This window comes from Dasypus novemcinctus, chromosome 2 (assembly GCF_030445035.2).
Source record: "Dasypus novemcinctus isolate mDasNov1 chromosome 2, mDasNov1.1.hap2, whole genome shotgun sequence".
Lineage (NCBI taxonomy): Eukaryota > Metazoa > Chordata > Mammalia > Cingulata > Dasypodidae > Dasypus > Dasypus novemcinctus.
In genome coordinates, this window is record NC_080674.1 from 170,109,169 (window position 1) to 170,125,946 (window position 16,778).

The window sequence follows — 16,778 nt, forward strand, 5'->3', positions numbered from 1 at the left end:
AACGTGTTAACATAAATAACATTTTATGGCTAAAAATGATATTTTCCCAGCCAAAAAATTATATACAGCGAGAAGAGTGGCATCTTCCACATTGTTACCAATCTCGTTAATAAAAGGCAGCTGGATTCTCATATCCCCTTCTGCATAGAATCTATGTTCTATCACACGACACAGCGTCTGGAAAATTCCACTGTCCATTAATGAGAAAATGAATGTGAAAAGACAAATAGCATCTTAGTATTATTATTAAATTTTTTTTTCAAAAAATCACTTTAGGAATCACCGGAGGAAAGAACTATTTTTTGGACACTGTTTATGCTTCAGGATTCCTTTATACATTGCTAGCCTGATAGGTCAGAGTGAAAAAGTAAAAAGAACACCATAGGGACAGTTTTTCTCTATTTTTCTTTTGTCTTAAGAGAAATCGGATTTTTTTAAATTAGGGAAGTTGTAGGTTTACAGAAAAATCATGCATAAAATATAAGGTGGTTGTATACCACCCAATTATTCACACCCTGAATTAATGTGGTACATTTGTTACAACTGATAAAAGAACATTTTTATAAATGTGCCACTAACTTTAGTACATGATTTAACTTAGGGTTCACTGTGTTGTACGTTGCACGGATTTTTAAAAATTATTATTCTAATAAAAATACGGAATACTATCGTAACCCAAGATGGCAGCTGCCACTCATAATTCAGTCCGTACCAGAACGTCACACATGACAGCGATTTGCTTTCTCTCTGAATGCGCCACTACATTTTCCAGGATGCTTTGCCTACTGCGACGCCATTGGTCAGCGCCGGCGGAAGTGCGCCTAAGTGAGCGGAAGTGGAAGGTCTCAGAGGCTTGGGAGGTGAAGACGCTGGAGACTGGGGAACTGTGAGTAGCCTGCAGTCTCAGTTGGCTTAGCTGTGAGGGACAGAGCTGGGAGATGGTCGCTGAGAGCGTGGGGTGGCACCTCCCTAGCATTGGTGGCTCTAACCTGACCTGGGAGCGGAGAGAAACAAAAGGCATCGCTATGAAAGCGAAGTCTCCGTACTTCGGTCTTGCTGTTATAGGTTTTCTTGGGAAGAGCTTGGTCTAATTCAAGGTCTTGTCGCAACACAAGGGTCGTTGGCGCGATTTTCTTGCGACCTGGGAGGGCAGGACTGCTGAGAGTCTGACTCAGCTTCTGGGGCAGTGCTTCTCAATTGGCTGCCCGTTACAATCACCTGGGAAGCTAAAAAAAAAAAAAAAAAAATGTCTCGCCGGACACCAAACCTGTTCAGTCGGAATCTGTAAGGGTAGAAGCTGGACAGCAGTGTTTTATAAAGCGTCCCCGGTGTTCCCACGTTGTGCAGCTACGGGTGAGAATCACTCTTCTGAGCCTCCTCCTGACTCCCACGGGGATCCTGAGTAGGACCACCTACCCAGGGCTCTTCTTCCACTCTAACCTGCGTGAGCTCTTTTTTGGGTTATGTTGATGATCACGGTTTTGGCATGGACTCCATTTTGAGCTTCAGGAGAAACTTACTCGTGGATTTGTCCTGGCGATGCTGAAAAGGCTAATCTTCATTTCTTTATCATGACCTGTTTATTCATTCTGAGTTAATATTATGGCCATTTCATTTTTCTTGCCAGTGTTTTTAGCTTCTGCCTATTTTTTGCTATCCGGTCCAAACGCTAGCCATGGAAGGGAGAAGTCACATTAAGATTGGTCTCTTTTGTTACCTGTAAGTAGTTTTACCAAATCTTATCAAGAAAGGAGCATCAGTTAAAACGTTTGGCATTGTTTATTGGCTTATGAACGTTTGGCATTGTTTATTGGCTTATGATAACCTAATTTTTAAAAATACATAATTTCAGTGAAAGAAAGCTGGGGTTGCGTCTGTGTTTTAGGTTTTTAGTGCAGTAGGAGTCGGCAAGAGAATCTCAAAAGGAGGTTGGTTTAGATGTGATAGAAATTTATTTATAGGCATCATTACATAATAGATATTTTCTTTTCTTTCCCAGAGCTTCAGCTTCACCTCCCCCACTGAGTCCAGCATGGGGGAGAAGTCACAGAACTATAGGGTTCCAGAGGATCTGTTCAATGGTTTGAAGGTTACAGATCCTCAGGAATCAGAGTGTGCCAGCCCTCCAGTTTGTAATCCCAAAGATCAGCATTCTCAGAGCAAACTACTCCAGGATGTTCAGGCTCATCCCCAAGAGGACCAGGGAGAAGAGGAGTGCTTTCATGACTGCAGGGATTCGTTTGAGAAGGAGGAGCCAGGTGTGGATAAGGTTGGGGACAAACCTGATGATGTAAATTCCTCTGAACTAGATGAAGAATACCTAATAGAACTGGAAAAGGATATGCCAGATGAAGAGAAGCAGGTAAATATCTTATTTATTGTGCATGAGCTGCCGCTAAATCTGCTTTTTAAAGTGATTAAATGTGATCAATAATGTATCATAAACTCCTTCGTCTATACTAAAGAATAACATGCACCTTTGTGTCATTGCTTTACTAGTGGTGGATCTGAGATAAATTAGTGCAATGGCAGGGAAGCATTGTGTCTGCTTAGCCAGAGACATTTCCTTTTTTCTTTTTCTTTTTTGTGAATTTTTTAAAATAGATTTTTTTAAAATTTATTTTAATTTATCTCCCTTTCCCTGCCCCCCCACCCAGTTGTCTGCTCTCTGTGTCCATTTGCTGTGTGTCTTCTGTGTCCACTTGTATTCTTGTCAGCAGCACCCGGAATCTGTGTCTTGTTGCATCATCTTGCTGCGTCAGCTCTCCATGTGTGCAGCGGGTGCCATTCCTGGGCAGGCTGCACTTTTTTCATGCTGGGTGGCTCTCCTTACTGGGCGCACTCCTTGCACATGGGGCTCCCCTACGCCGGGGACACCCCTGCATGGCAGGGCACTCCTTGCTCACATCAACACTGCACATGCACATGGGCCAGCTCATCAAACGGGTTAGGAAACCCTGGGTTTGAACCTTGAACCTCCCATGTGGTAGGCGGATGTCCTATCCATTGGGCCAAATCCGCTTCCCTCTGTGAGCTTTTTTCCCTCTGTGAGCTTTTTAAGTTCTTATGTTCATCATGTACTTAAAGAGTCTATAACATTGCAGTCAATCCGTTTGTTTAATTATTTTCTAACATGTGTATATGTCTTTTAACATTTCTTTGTGGCCCTGCCTGTGTTTGGTTGCTGAAATTCTGTAATGAAGATTTTTTATAAGACTCTTTAGATTGTGGTATGCTACCTATATATGTTAACCCCTTGTTAGGAAAATGTCTGAATATCTTTGTAGTGTTTTGATCACAGGGGGGCACTGGTTCTTGAATCATTTACATAGCATTCTCACGGAACAGAATTAAGTATGACGGTAGCTATCATTTATTGGTGCCTGTAATATGCCAGCCATTGAACTTAAAATGTTACTTTATTTTCATATACTCCTCACAGCACTGCTATGAGATAGATACTATTATCATTCCCCTTAAGAAAACAGAGTTTAGAGTGGTAAAGTATCTTGTCCAAGATCATACATCTAATAAACTGTAGAACTGATTCTCAAACCCAGATCTTTTTGATTCCAGAGCCAAAGTATAATGCAAAATTTAGTAACAAAAGCAACTGTTGTTCTAAAAAGCAGATAATTAATAAAATAGAGACTGTTCTGCTTTTTTACCCTTAACTGAGTAAGCCTCTATCTTTGGTGATGGAGAAGTCCTGGTGACCTCCATGTAGGCTTCCTTCTGATTTCACAAACAAGGTAGTCTGTAGAGTTACCATAATATCTGAACTTGTCTGCAAAGAATTTGGTTGAGGTTTGTAGCTCATACTTCTGTTTTAATTTCCTTGGGCTGCCATAGCAAAGTATCACAAACCAGGTGACTTGTAACAACAGAAATTTATTGCCTCAGTTTTGGAGACTAGACGTCTGAAATCAAGGAGTCAGCAGGATCATGCTTCCTCTGAAGCCTATAGGGAAAAATTTGATCCATGCCTTTCCTTTTTTCTAGGGTGAGTTTTAGTTCAACCTTCATATCACTGGTCATTTATTAAATATCCATGTTAAGAATTCACCAATTCTTTTTTTATTGTAATGTGTTTTGCACTGAAATCATAGTGAATCTTTCTGCAGTGACATCTGGTTTGATGATTAAATATTTTGGCTCACAGTATCACAAACTCTCCTCCCCACCTTCAACTTAGTAAAATGTTTTTGCATCTCCTAGGCCAGGAAATCACATTTTAAGTTCCATAAATATTTTTAAGATAAGTATTTTATTGCCTATAAATTTAATGTAATATCCTAAATAGCACAGTAGTTTTTTCACTTTTTTCTCTCTTTTAAATTGAGATATAATTTACATATAGCAAGGCATTGTAAGGTCTAATGTATACCCTTCAGTGAGTTTTGGAGAAGGTTGTATACCTGTTTAATCACACCCCTATCAAGATACAGAGCATTTCCATCATGCCAAACCTCCTCCTTTATCCCTTACCGGTCATTCCTTCTCTCCCACAAACCCTGAGACTTACTATTCTGATTCCTGTTGCCATAGGTTGGTTTTAACTGTTGTAGAATTTCATATGAATATAAACATACTGGAGTATTCACTTTTAAAATATAAACGTTCTCTATTGTTTTACATTTTGTATATCAATCTAGATGTTTTCAGTTTCATTTTTAAATTTACAAGACTATCTTGTAGCCATAACAGTAATCATCCTGTAATTTTGGAAATACGTAAGCCATTAACTCTACCTTAAGGAAATAGCCTTTGAAATGCAGACTGTCTGTAGCGAATTGTGGTGCTACTCTCTTAGCTATTTTTTATTTTGTTTTGATAAATATCTTTGTGAAATTACCAGCAAATTTGGAGTAATGAAAATGTTCTAAAATTGATTGGGGTGATTATACTGAGAGCCATTGATTGTACACTTTGGTTGGATTGTATGGTGTATGAGTTTAAAAAAAAAAAAAGCTAGCCAAAAAAAAAGATGAACAGTCTCTGTGGCTTGGTTTTATAGGTTATTGGAAACTTGGTTCTTTTAATATAGATGAAGTTCAGATGGTTCAACAAAAAAAGACAAATGGCCAAAAAATGTGAAAAGACCTTCAGCCTCACTAATAACATTTTTTTTAAATACATATTTTTTATTAAAGAAGTAGTGAACTTAACAAAACAGTCATGCATAATGTGCAGAATTCCCATACATCACACTTTCACCAACACCTTGCAACATTATGGAACATTTGTTACAGATTACGGAAGAGTATTATCAAGGTATTACCACTAACAGTGGTCCGTAGTGTACACTTGGTATATTTTTTCTCTATACACCCTATTGTTAACACCATGTATTAGTATTGTACATTTGTTAAAGTTCATGAGAAAAAACACTTTCATATTTATACTGTTAATCACAGTCCATCTTCCGCCACATGGTCCACTGTGTTATACAATCCCAGGCCTTGTACTATCTATCCAAAGTATACACTCACTGGCTCTCACTTTCATCACAGGGTTGTGTAGTCATCACCTCAGTTAATTTTTGAGTACTTTCCTTAGTCCAAAAGAAAATAATCCCATACTCCCCTATTATTGACCCTTAGCAGTGATTTAGTATCTTCTAGACATTGATGCAAGAATATTACAATATTGTTGTTAACTATAGTCTATAAGTTACATTAATTGTATTTTTCCTATGCGTCACCATAGTCTTATCACCTTATAATAGTGATGTACATTTGTTCTAGTTCATAGAAGTACATTCTTCTATTTGTACTATAAACCACAATCCTCATCCACCTCAGGTTCACTATGTTATTCAATCTCTAGCTTTCTTTCAATTGACATTTACATCCCTAAACTACCCCTTTGAACCACAGTCCCATTTATATAAACCAGCCTATTACATTACTTATACTCACTATAATGGGTTTACCATCAACTTTATCCATTTCCACAATTTTATAGTCCAGCCAATTGAAAATTCTACATGTATTAAGCATCGGTACGCCTTCTCAGCACTCAGTCTATCTCCAGTATTTTGTAGGTTTTTTTCTTTAAAGATTTATTTATTTATTTTATTTATTTCTCTTACCTTCCCCCCCAGTTGTCTGCTTCTGTGTCCATTCCCTGTGTGTTCTTCTGTGACTGCTTCTATCCTTATCAGCGGCACCGGGAATCTGTGTTTCTTTTTGTTGCATCATCTTGCTGTGTCAGCTCTTCATGTGTGCGGCGCCATTCTTGGGCAGGCTGCGCTTTCTTTCACACTGGGTGGCTCTCCTTACAGGACGCACTCCTTGTGTGTGGGGCTCCCCTATGCGGAGGACACCCCTGCGTGGCAGGGCACTCCTTGCGCACATCAGCATTGCACGTGGGCCAGCTCCACACAGGTCACGGAGGCCTGGGGTTTGATCCACGGACCTCCCGTATGGTAGGTGGATGCCCTATCCATTCGGCCAAGTCCACTTCCCCTATTCTAGGTTTTAACTCCATGTGTTTATTCTTCTTATTTAATTCATATTAGTGAGACCATACAATATTTGTTGTTTTTTTGGTCTAGTTTATTTCACTCAGCATAATGTCCTCAAGGTTCTTCCATGTTATCATATGTGTCCCAATTTCATTGCTTCTTACAGCAGCATAATATTCCCATTGTATATATATACCACATTTTGTTTATCCTTTCATCAGTTAAAGGACATTTGGATTGTTTCCATCTTTTGGCAATTGTGAATAATTCTATGAAATTGGTGCAAATGTCTTTTTTTTAAACTTTATTTTGTACATTTAATAATTGAAAATATAAACTAAAAAGTAAAATACAGCCTCACAAAACATACATTTCTCAATTAAATTTACTGGATACCTATAAATTCTTCTTTAAATCATACAATATGTTACACAGTATATTTGTTTCTTAGTAACACCATCATACAGCACTTTTGTGTCTGGCTTGTTTCACTCAACATAATGTCCTCAGGGTTCATCCATATTATCATATGTGTCCCAATTTCATTTCTTCTAACAGCAGCATAATATTCCATCATATGTATATACTGCATTTTGTTTATCCTTTTGTCAGTTGAGGGACACTTGGATTGTTTCCATCTTTTGGCAGCTGTGAATAACGCTGATATGACCATTGGTGCAAATGTCTGTTAATGTCACTATTCTCAGTTCTTCTGGATATATTCCTAGTAGAGGGATTGTCGGATCATACAGCATTTCTATATTTAGCTTCTTGAGGAACCGCCAAACTGTCTTCTACAGAGGTTGCACCATTCTGCATTCCCGCTAACAGTGAAGGAGTGTTCCTTTTTCTCCACATCCTCTCCAGCACTTGCTTTCTGTTTTTTTTAAATAATGGTCATTCAATGAGGCATGAGATGATAGCTCATTGTAGTTGTGATTTGCATTTCCCTAATAGCTAGGGCTATTGAACGTTTTTTCATGTGCTTTTTTGCTGTTTATATTTCCTCGGAGAAATGTCTTTTGCCTATTTTTTTATTGGCTTGCTTGCTCTTTTATTGTTGGTAGTATGAACTCTTTGTATAGCATGGAAATTAAACCCTTATCAGATATGTGGTTTCCAAATATTTTCTCCCATGGAGTAGGCTGCCTTTTCAGAACCTTTTTGACAGAGGTTTTTGAATCACTAATGTGTTTAAGTTTGAGGAGGTCCCATTTATCCTTTTTTTTTTCTTTGATTGCTCATGCTTTTTGTATAAGGTTTAAGAAACCCCTTCATACCACCAGGTCTTCAAGATGTTTTCTACATTTTCTTCCCTGCCTACCCCCTCTTGGCTCCCTTGTCTGTTTGCCTGTTGTTTTTGCTCATTGTTTGCACTCATTGCCTGCTCTTTGTCTCTTTTGTAGACACCGGGAACCAAACCCTGGACCTCCCATATGGGAGGCAGATGCCCAGCCACTTGAGCCACATCTGCTCCTTCCTCATTTTTTGTTTTTGCTTGTTGTCTGCCCATTATTTATCTTCTTTAGGAGGTACCAGAAACCAAATCCTGGACCTCTCCCATATGGAAGGCAGGCACCTAACCTCTTGAGCCACATCTGCTCCCTGCATTTTCTTCTAGGAGTTTTATAATCCTAGCTTTTATATTTAGATATTTGATCTATTTTGAGTTAATTTTTATGTAAGGTGTAAGACGGTTTGTATCATAAGTTTGTGACCAACCACCCGACCACGACCAACACACATTGGTACCACATTGTTCCTGTCAGAAAAGATTGTGCTCCACAGGTCAATCTTACATTTTGTAAAATCTGCCTATTAAAAAGAAAAAAATGTTTTAACACTTAAAACTTTCTTTTAAATATGGATATCTAGTTCTCTCAGTACCGTTTGTTGAATAGACTGTTCTGCCCCAGCTGGGTGGGTTTGATCACCTTGTCGTATATCACTTGACCGTAAAAGTGAAGTTCTGATTCTGAACCATCAGTTTGGTTCCATTGGTCAATATGTCTATCTTTATGCCAGTACCATGCTGTTTTTACCATTATACCTAGGTAATATGATTTAAAGTCCAGAAGTAAGAGTCCTCCAACTTTTTTCTTCCTTTTTAAGGAGTTTCTAGCTATTTGGGGCCCCTTCCCCTTCCAAATAAATTTAATGATAAGGTTTTCCATTTCTTTAACAAAAAACCGTTGTAATTTTTATTGGGATTGCATTGAATCTGTATGTGAATTTGAGTAGAATTGATACAGAATGTCCTTCCATTTATTTAGATCTCCTTTGATTTCTTTTAGCAATGCATTATAGTTTTCTGAATATACATGTTTTATGTCCTTGGTTAAGTTTATTCCTAAATATTTCATTCTTTTAGTTGCTATGGAACTTTTTTCCTGATTTCCTCTTCAGATTGCTTATTACTAGTGTATAAAAACACTACTGATTTTTGCTTATTTTATCTTGCCACTGTCCTGTATTCATTTATTAGCTCTAATAGCATTGGTGTAGATTTTTCAGGACTTTATAGGTATAGGATCATATCATCTGTGAATAGTAAAGTTTTACTTTTTCTTCCTTTCCGATTTAGATTCCTTTTATCTCTTTCTTGCCTGATTGCACTAGCTAGAGCCTCTAGCACCATTTTTAACAATTGCAGTGACAGTAGACAAACCTATTTTCTTCCTGATCTCAATTGGAAAGCTTTTAGCCTTTCACAGTTGAGTATAATGTTAGCTGTGGATTTTTTATGTATGACCTTTATCATGTGGAGGAAGTTTCCTTCATTTCCTTTCTGTTGGAATATTTTTTATCAAGAAAGGATGCTATATTTTGTCACATGCCTTTTCTGTGTCAGATGAGATGGCCATGTGATTTTTCTTTGATTTATTAATGTGATGTATTACGCTGATTGATTTTCTTGTGTTGAACCACCCTTGCATGACTGGTATAAAAGACACTTGATCTTGATGAATGATTCTTTTAATTTTTGATGGATTTGATTAGTGAGTATTTTTTTAAGGATTTTTGCATCTATATTGATTAGGAAAATGGATCTATAATTTTCTTTTTTTATAGTATCTTTATCTGGCTCTGGTATTAGGGTTATATTGGTTTCATAAAATAAGTTTGGTAGTATTCCTTCCCATTTTTATTCATTTGCATCTTCTCTCTTTTTTTGTCAGTCTAGCTAAGGATTCATCAATTTTGTTGATCTTCTCAACGAACCAACTTTTGGTTTTGTTCATTCATTCTTATCTTTTTGTTCTCAATTTCATTTATTTCTGCTCTGATCTTTGTTATTTCATTCCTTCTGCTTGCTTTGGGAATAATAGCTGTTCTTTATTATCCAGCTGTGTAGTTAGATCATTGATTTTAGCTCTTCTCCCCCTCCCTCCCCCATGGCTCCCTCATGTTTACTTGTTGTTCTTGCTTGTCTGCTTCTTCTTAGGAGGCACCAGAAACCGAACCTGGAACCTCATGTGTGGAAAGCGGGTGTCCAACTGCTTGAGCCACATCCAGTCCCTGTTCGTTATTGTTTTTTTGCTTGCTGTTCACTTGCTGTCTTGCCTGTTGTTTTTTTGCTCATCTGCTAGTTGTTTTCTGCTCGTTGTCTGTTTGGTTTTTTTGCTCCATGTCTGCTCATTGCTCATTGTTTGCCTATCTTCTTTAGGAGGCACCTGGAACTGAACCCAGGACCTCCCGTGTAGGAGGCAGGCGCCCAGCTGCTTTTTTAATGTAAATTTGAGTGTATTGTTTAAACCACCACACCAGGGAACCGGAAGTCTGCAACTGCAAGCAAGAAAGTCCCATCCATCAGCCATATGGGATTGAGTCCCCCTCTCAGTTAGAGGGGGAGTAGGCATCAGCATCCCAGAATCCTCAGGATTGGGGAATAAAATATGGACTAGAGTAGACTTATTGGTATTCTACTGTAGACTTCTTGTGATGGAAGAAATTATATCATTGACGTGGAGACAGTAGCCACTGATGGTGCTGAAGTCAGGGAGAGGGAATAAGAGGTGTAATATGGGGCATTTTCAGGACTTGGGGTTGTCTTGAATGACACTGCAATGACAGATAACAGGCTATTATATATTCTGCCATAACCTATAGAATGGAGTGGGAGAGAGTGTAAACTACAATGTAAACTATAATCTATGCTTAGTGGCAAGGCTCCAAACTGTGCTCATCAATTGCAATGAATGTACCACACTAATGAAAGAAGTTGTTAATGTGGGGAAAAGTGGGGGGTGTGGGGAGTGGGGCATATGGATGGGAATCCCTTATATTTTTTTCTATGTAACAATTTTATGTAATCTATTTTTTTTTCAAGATTTATTTATTTCTCCCCCTCCCTCCATTGTCTGCTCTGTGTCCATTTGCTGTGTGTTCTTCTGTGTCTGCTTGTATTCTCATTAGGCGGCTCCAGGAACTGATCTAGGCTCCTTCCAGAGTGAGAGAGAGGTGATCGTTCTCTTGTACCACCTCAGCTCCCTGGTCTGCTGCGTCTCTTATTATCTCTCTTCTGCGTCTCTTTTTGTTGTGTCATCTTGCTGCGCTAGCTCTCTGCGTGGGCCAGCACTCCTGTGTAGGGCAGTACTCCATGCAGGCAAGCACTCTGCACAGGCCAGCACTCCATGTGGGCCAAATTGCCTTCACCAAGAGGCCCTTGGCATCCTTGGCATTGAACCCTGGACCTCCTATATGGTAGATGGGAGCCCAATTGCTTGAGCCACATCCACTTCCCCTAAGTATCTTTTAAAAATTAATAAAAAATATATTTTAAAAAAATAGAGGGGAGCGGATTTGGCTCAACTGATAGAGCATCCGCCTACCACATGGGAGGTCCAGGGTTCAAACCTTGGGCCTTCTGACCCGTGTGGTGAGCTGGCCCATGCACAGTGCTGATGTGTGCAAGGAGTGCCATGCCACCCAGGGGTGTCCCCTGCATAAGAGAGCCCCACATGCAAGGAGTGTGCCCCATAAGGAGAGCCACCCAGCATGAACAAAGCGCAGCCTGCTAAGGAGTGGCGCCACACACACAGAGACCTGACGCAGCAAGATGATGCAATGAAAAGAGACACAGATTCCCGGTGCCACTGACAAGAAGGCAAGTAGACACAGAAGAATACACAGCAAATGGACAGAGAGAGCAGACAACGGGTGGGGGGGGGGCGGGAAGGGGAGAGAAAAAATAATAATTTAAAAAATAGAGACAAGGAAAGACATTATATGTTAATAAAAGAGGGAATTCACCAGGTAGAAATAATCATAAATGTATATGAACCTAACCCAAGATGCCCCAAATTACAGCACAAACAATGGCAAACTGAAGGGAGAAAGATGTCTCTTTCAATACACGACTCTCATCTTTGGATAGAACATCTGGGCAGAGGATCACTAAAGAAACAGAGTTTGAATAACATCATGAATGAACTAAATCTAACAGACATATACAGAGCATTGTACCCCATAACAGCAGGATATACATTTTTTTCAAATGCTCATGGGTCTTTCTGCAGGATAGACCATATGTTGGGTTACAAAAATAGATCTCAATAAATTTTAAAAGACTGAAATTATACAAAACAGTTTTTCTGATTATAATGGAATAAAGCTGGAAGTCAATAATAGGCAGAAAAAGGGAAAATTCACAAATATGTGGAGATTAAACAATACACTCTTTTTTTTTTAAATATATTTTTTATTTACTTTTAAAAGATACTTAGATTACATGTTACATTAAAAAAAAATAGATTCCTATATGCCCCATTCCCTACACCTCCCTCTTTTCCCCAAGATTGTGTGCAACAATCTTGTCCATGTGGACTGAAAGTAACTATAGATGCCCAGAGAGGCCAAGGGAACCCTTCCTCTCCTCTCTGTCAGGAGCAGGGTCATAGCCACATGGATGCCCACCAGTCTAGTCTGTGTGGGCTGAAAGCAACTGCAGTTACCCAGAGAGGCTGGTGCAGGTCCCCTCAGCTTCCTTCCTGCCAGAGGTGGGACTGGAGTCCAGGCTAAGGGAGCAGACTGACTTGGGTGGAAAGAAGCTGGTCCCTACTCACTGTGATTTTCAGTCAGCCCTGCTTCCCTTCATGCCAGGGGCAGGGTTAAAATGGAGGCTACTGACCTCTTTCCGACTTCGACAGATTCACACTTTAGCTGTTCTTAGGATTGGACTTTTATCTAGCCAAATTTGCTAAATCAGTAACTGAAATCACTGCCTGACCTCTCCTGTTTTGGGAAATGGAATGCTCACTCTAGCCAGGGACTAGCACTGCCGGGGTATAGGCACCAGCCTCTGCAGCTTTGAGTGCAGTCTCCTCCTGTTCTTCCAGGGATGTTGCAGGATGTTTATCTGGTCTCCTGGCCCCCCCGAACAGGTGATTTGAAACCTCTGGCTGATTACTAACTGCACTGTAGGACAAGCTGACACTAGGAGCACCCTACTCTGCTGCCATATTACCCTTTTGTGGCCTCGCTAATAACTTTTAAAATGCAAAATAAAACAGGGTGGCTTATCTCTCACATCAGCAACAGTGATCTGATGTTGACAAGAGGAAGTCATAAGAATTCATCTACTAATTTGGGAAATTTAAGTAGTTAAAACATTTCTGTGGAATACAAATATCAAATTTTTATATGAACCTTTTAGACCAGGCCTTCTACAGTGTGATAGGAATGGTCTCTATCTTGTACTGTCTGATACAATAACCACTAGCCACATCTGGCTCTTGAACACTTGAATTGTGGTTAGTATGGCTAAGGAACTGAGTTTTTCTATTTTTATTGTAATTAATTTAAATTTAAATAGTCACATGTGGCTTGTGTCTACCATATTGGATAGTATAGTTTTATTTATTTTTTAAAGATTTATTTTTCATTTCTCTCCCCTTCCCCCTGCCCTGTTGTCTGCTCTCTGTGTCCATTCACTTTGTGTCTGTGTCCACTTGCATTTCTGTCAGCGGCACCGGGAATCTGTGTTTCTTTTTGTTGTGTCATCTTGCTGCGTCAGCTCTCCACGTGTGCGGCGCCATTCCTGGGCAGGCTGCACTTCGTTCACGCAGGGCGGCTTTCCCTGCCAGGATGCAGTCCTTGCACGTGGAGCTCCCTTACGCGGGGAACACTCCTGCATGGCATGGCACTCCTTGCAAGCGTCAGCATTGTGCATGGGCCAGCTCACCAGATACAATTTGCTTGAATTAAAGTTGATAGTTTTCTTTTGTAGCTGTTACTTCACAAAGCTGCAGGGGGAAGCAGAGAGCTGTTGATAAATTTACAATATGGAAATTAACTTGCAGAACTTGTGGGTTTCTTCCTGTTATTTGGGTGTTCAACACATGCTCACCACAGCATTACTTAATTAATAGATTATTTTTAAAGATATTTAATGTGAGCTTTTATTATTTAATAATAAAAAATATAATAAACACACAAGTTAATTGTGTTTATGTTATGTCTACTGACCCAGAGTAAATGGAATAGTCCTAACTAGCCAGTGCATTGCAGAGGGTCCCTGGTAGAGAGTGGATTTTTATGATTAATAGAGGGATGGAGGAGGACTTTCTGGCTTTCTTGCCAGATTATATCAGAATTTAAAATTTTATTGGTTGAAGTTCTCTAGCTTTTAAGGTACTGATGTAAAAATGTCACATTTATCTAATATTTACTGTGTCTCTTTCTGGATGGAAACTATGATGTGTATTTTTATGTGCTTTAGCTCATTGAATGATATGAATTGCAAAATCATGGAATCAGACTTCTAATCCAATATAGATAGTCTAGGTAAATAGAATGGCTATATTAGAAAATATGAAATTACAGGGTGAGATTATAGTCAAGTCAGTTATTCTTACAGAACTTTTTTTTGCTTCACCTAGCAATATTATTGTATTATTTTCTATTCTGACCAGTATAAAAAAGTATTTCATTTTCTTTATAGAATAGTACAAAGCTGTATAAATTTTTTAAAGATTTTATTTATTTTTTATTTATTTCTCTCCCCTTCCCCCCTGTTGTCTGCTCTCTGTGTCCATTCACTGTGTGTTCTTTGTCTGCTTACATTCTTGTCAGCAGCACGGGGAATCTTTGTCTCTGTTTTGTTGCATCATCTTGCTGCATCAGTTCTCTATGTATGCAACGCCACTCCTGGGTAGGCTGCGCTTTTTTCATGCGGGGTGGCTCTCCTTGAGGGGCGCACTCCTTGTGCGTGGAGTACCCCTACGCAGGGGACGCCCCTGCGTGGCCTGGCACTCCTTGAGTGCGTCAGCACTGCATGTGGGCCAGCTCATCACACGGGTCAGGAGGCCCTGGGTTTGAACCCTGGACGTCCCATGTGGTAGGCAGATGCTCTATCAGTTGAGCCACAGCCGCTTCCCAAAGCTATATAATTTTTAAATCCTTAATTCCCTAATTTTATTCTTCAGGAAGAACACTTGTAATAGTTTCCACCCCCACTGTCCTTTTCAGTATTATCTAATCCCAAATAAAAGAAAATTAACCCACATAAAGCCTCAGATTCAGGCTAACTTTGGAAATTGAGTCATTCATTTGGGAGACATTTATTAGTACCCATAATAAATACGCAAAATTATTTTTCTTAAAGGATATGATATGCTCCCCCTCAAGGATAGTCTAGCTAGGGAGACATAGATAACTCTACTTATATTATTTAGGTCATTTTCATATTTTACTAAATTACTCTAGTTAGCATGTAGACGTTGGAGGGTGGGCAGGATCCTTCGCTGCCCTGGTACTATTATATACCACAGCATGTAGCATAGTGCCTGGTAAATAGGGGCTCCATAAATATGCTGAGACACTTTGTCATTACTGAGACATCAATTTATAGGAAATATCATTTTTCTATTGAAAGTTTGGTCCTTTGCCCTTCAATTTTTAAGAGTTTTGTTTGTTTTGCTTTCCTTTGTTTTTTTTTAATAATTAGGGGGTTAACTTCTTTGTGATATGTTGCAAATATCTTCTCCCCATTTGCCTTTTTGGCCACATAGTGCTTTTCCCTATGGTCAGATTTATTAATCTTTTCTTTGTATTACTTCTGGGTTTTCCGTTATAGTTGGAAAGCCTTTCCCTACACTGAGGTTAAAGAAAAATCTGCTTATGTTTTCTTCTGTTAATAGTACTTGTATGGTTTCACTTTGTACGTTTAGATCCCCAGTTCATTTGGAATTTACTCTTATGTATGATGTGAAATATGGATCTAATTTTGTCATTTTCCAAATGACTACCAAATTTTCCCCATACCATTTTTAAAAGTCCATCTCTTTCTCAGTTATCTAGCTATATTTTAATAGCAGGTAAGACAGTTAATATCCTTTTCCAAGTGCTCACCTTCAACCAGTTTTCCAGATTATTATTTAAAACCTGGAAGCAATGTGGCTCAAGCAGCTGAGCGCCTGCCTCCCACATAGGTGGTCCCAGGTTCTGTTCCCAGTGCCTCCTAAAAAAACAGAAACAAACAACAAAGCAAAACAAAAAACCAACTCAGGGAAGCCAGTGTGGCTCAGTGGTTGAGCACTGGCTTCCCACATATGAGGTCCCAGGTTCAGTCCCCAGCTGGTACCTCAAAAAAAAAACATCAGGAAGCAGATGTGGCTCAACCAGTTGGATGCCCGTCTACCAAATGGAAGGTCCCAGGTTCAGGTTCTGGTGCCTCCTAAAGAAGATGAGCAGACACCCATACCCACCACAATGAGTTAGACGCTACACCCCGCCACAATGAGCAGATGCCACAAGCCAGCATACACCGCAGCCTGTGGAGAGTGGGTGTGGGTCAGGCCGTTGGGCACTCATCTCCCATTTGGGAGGTCCCGCATTTGGTTCCTGGTGCCTCCTGGAGAAGATGAGCAAACATTGGGCAGACAGACAAGAGAATCATCTGGGGGAGGGGGGAATAAATTTTTTAAAAATTAATCTTAAAAAAAAAAACTAAATTAGTTTATGGTAGCATCGTTTACTAAAAGAACTTCAGTTAGATTCAGATTGGATCACTATTCAGAGAGGGGGTGATGGAATTTTAAAATAACTGGGAAATTGAGAAGTCTAAAACAAAGTATTAAGATGTTTTCGATGTAATATTTCAAAGTTTTTTCTTTGTCTTCAAGAAAGTGCAATTTCCCATATCCTGCTGTGATCCCTCTTACCCTGTGATCCCTCTTTCCCTTAGTTGGAAAGTTTTTTTCTTTCACCATTTTGAATTATGGCATCACACTGCTGAGTGTATTGATAGGTATTGATAGTTTCTATACCTGATAAGTTGTTTTTCTCTTCTTTCAAATTTTCTCTTCTT

At 39.4% G+C, this 16,778-nt stretch overlaps 1 protein-coding gene across 1 annotated transcript in view; it reads left to right on the plus strand.

The window, feature by feature from the left end:
* The first annotated feature begins 802 nt into the window (after positions 1–802).
* The window catches only part of TTC1 (tetratricopeptide repeat domain 1), a 49,509-nt gene continuing 33,533 nt past the window's right edge, over positions 803–16,778 (plus strand). The window contains exons 1-2 of the mRNA XM_004467221.4: positions 803–886; positions 2,000–2,362. Coding sequence (XP_004467278.1) covers positions 2,033–2,362 — 330 coding nt within the window. The 5' untranslated portion in view covers positions 803–886; positions 2,000–2,032. The remainder of the gene's footprint in view (positions 887–1,999; positions 2,363–16,778) is intronic.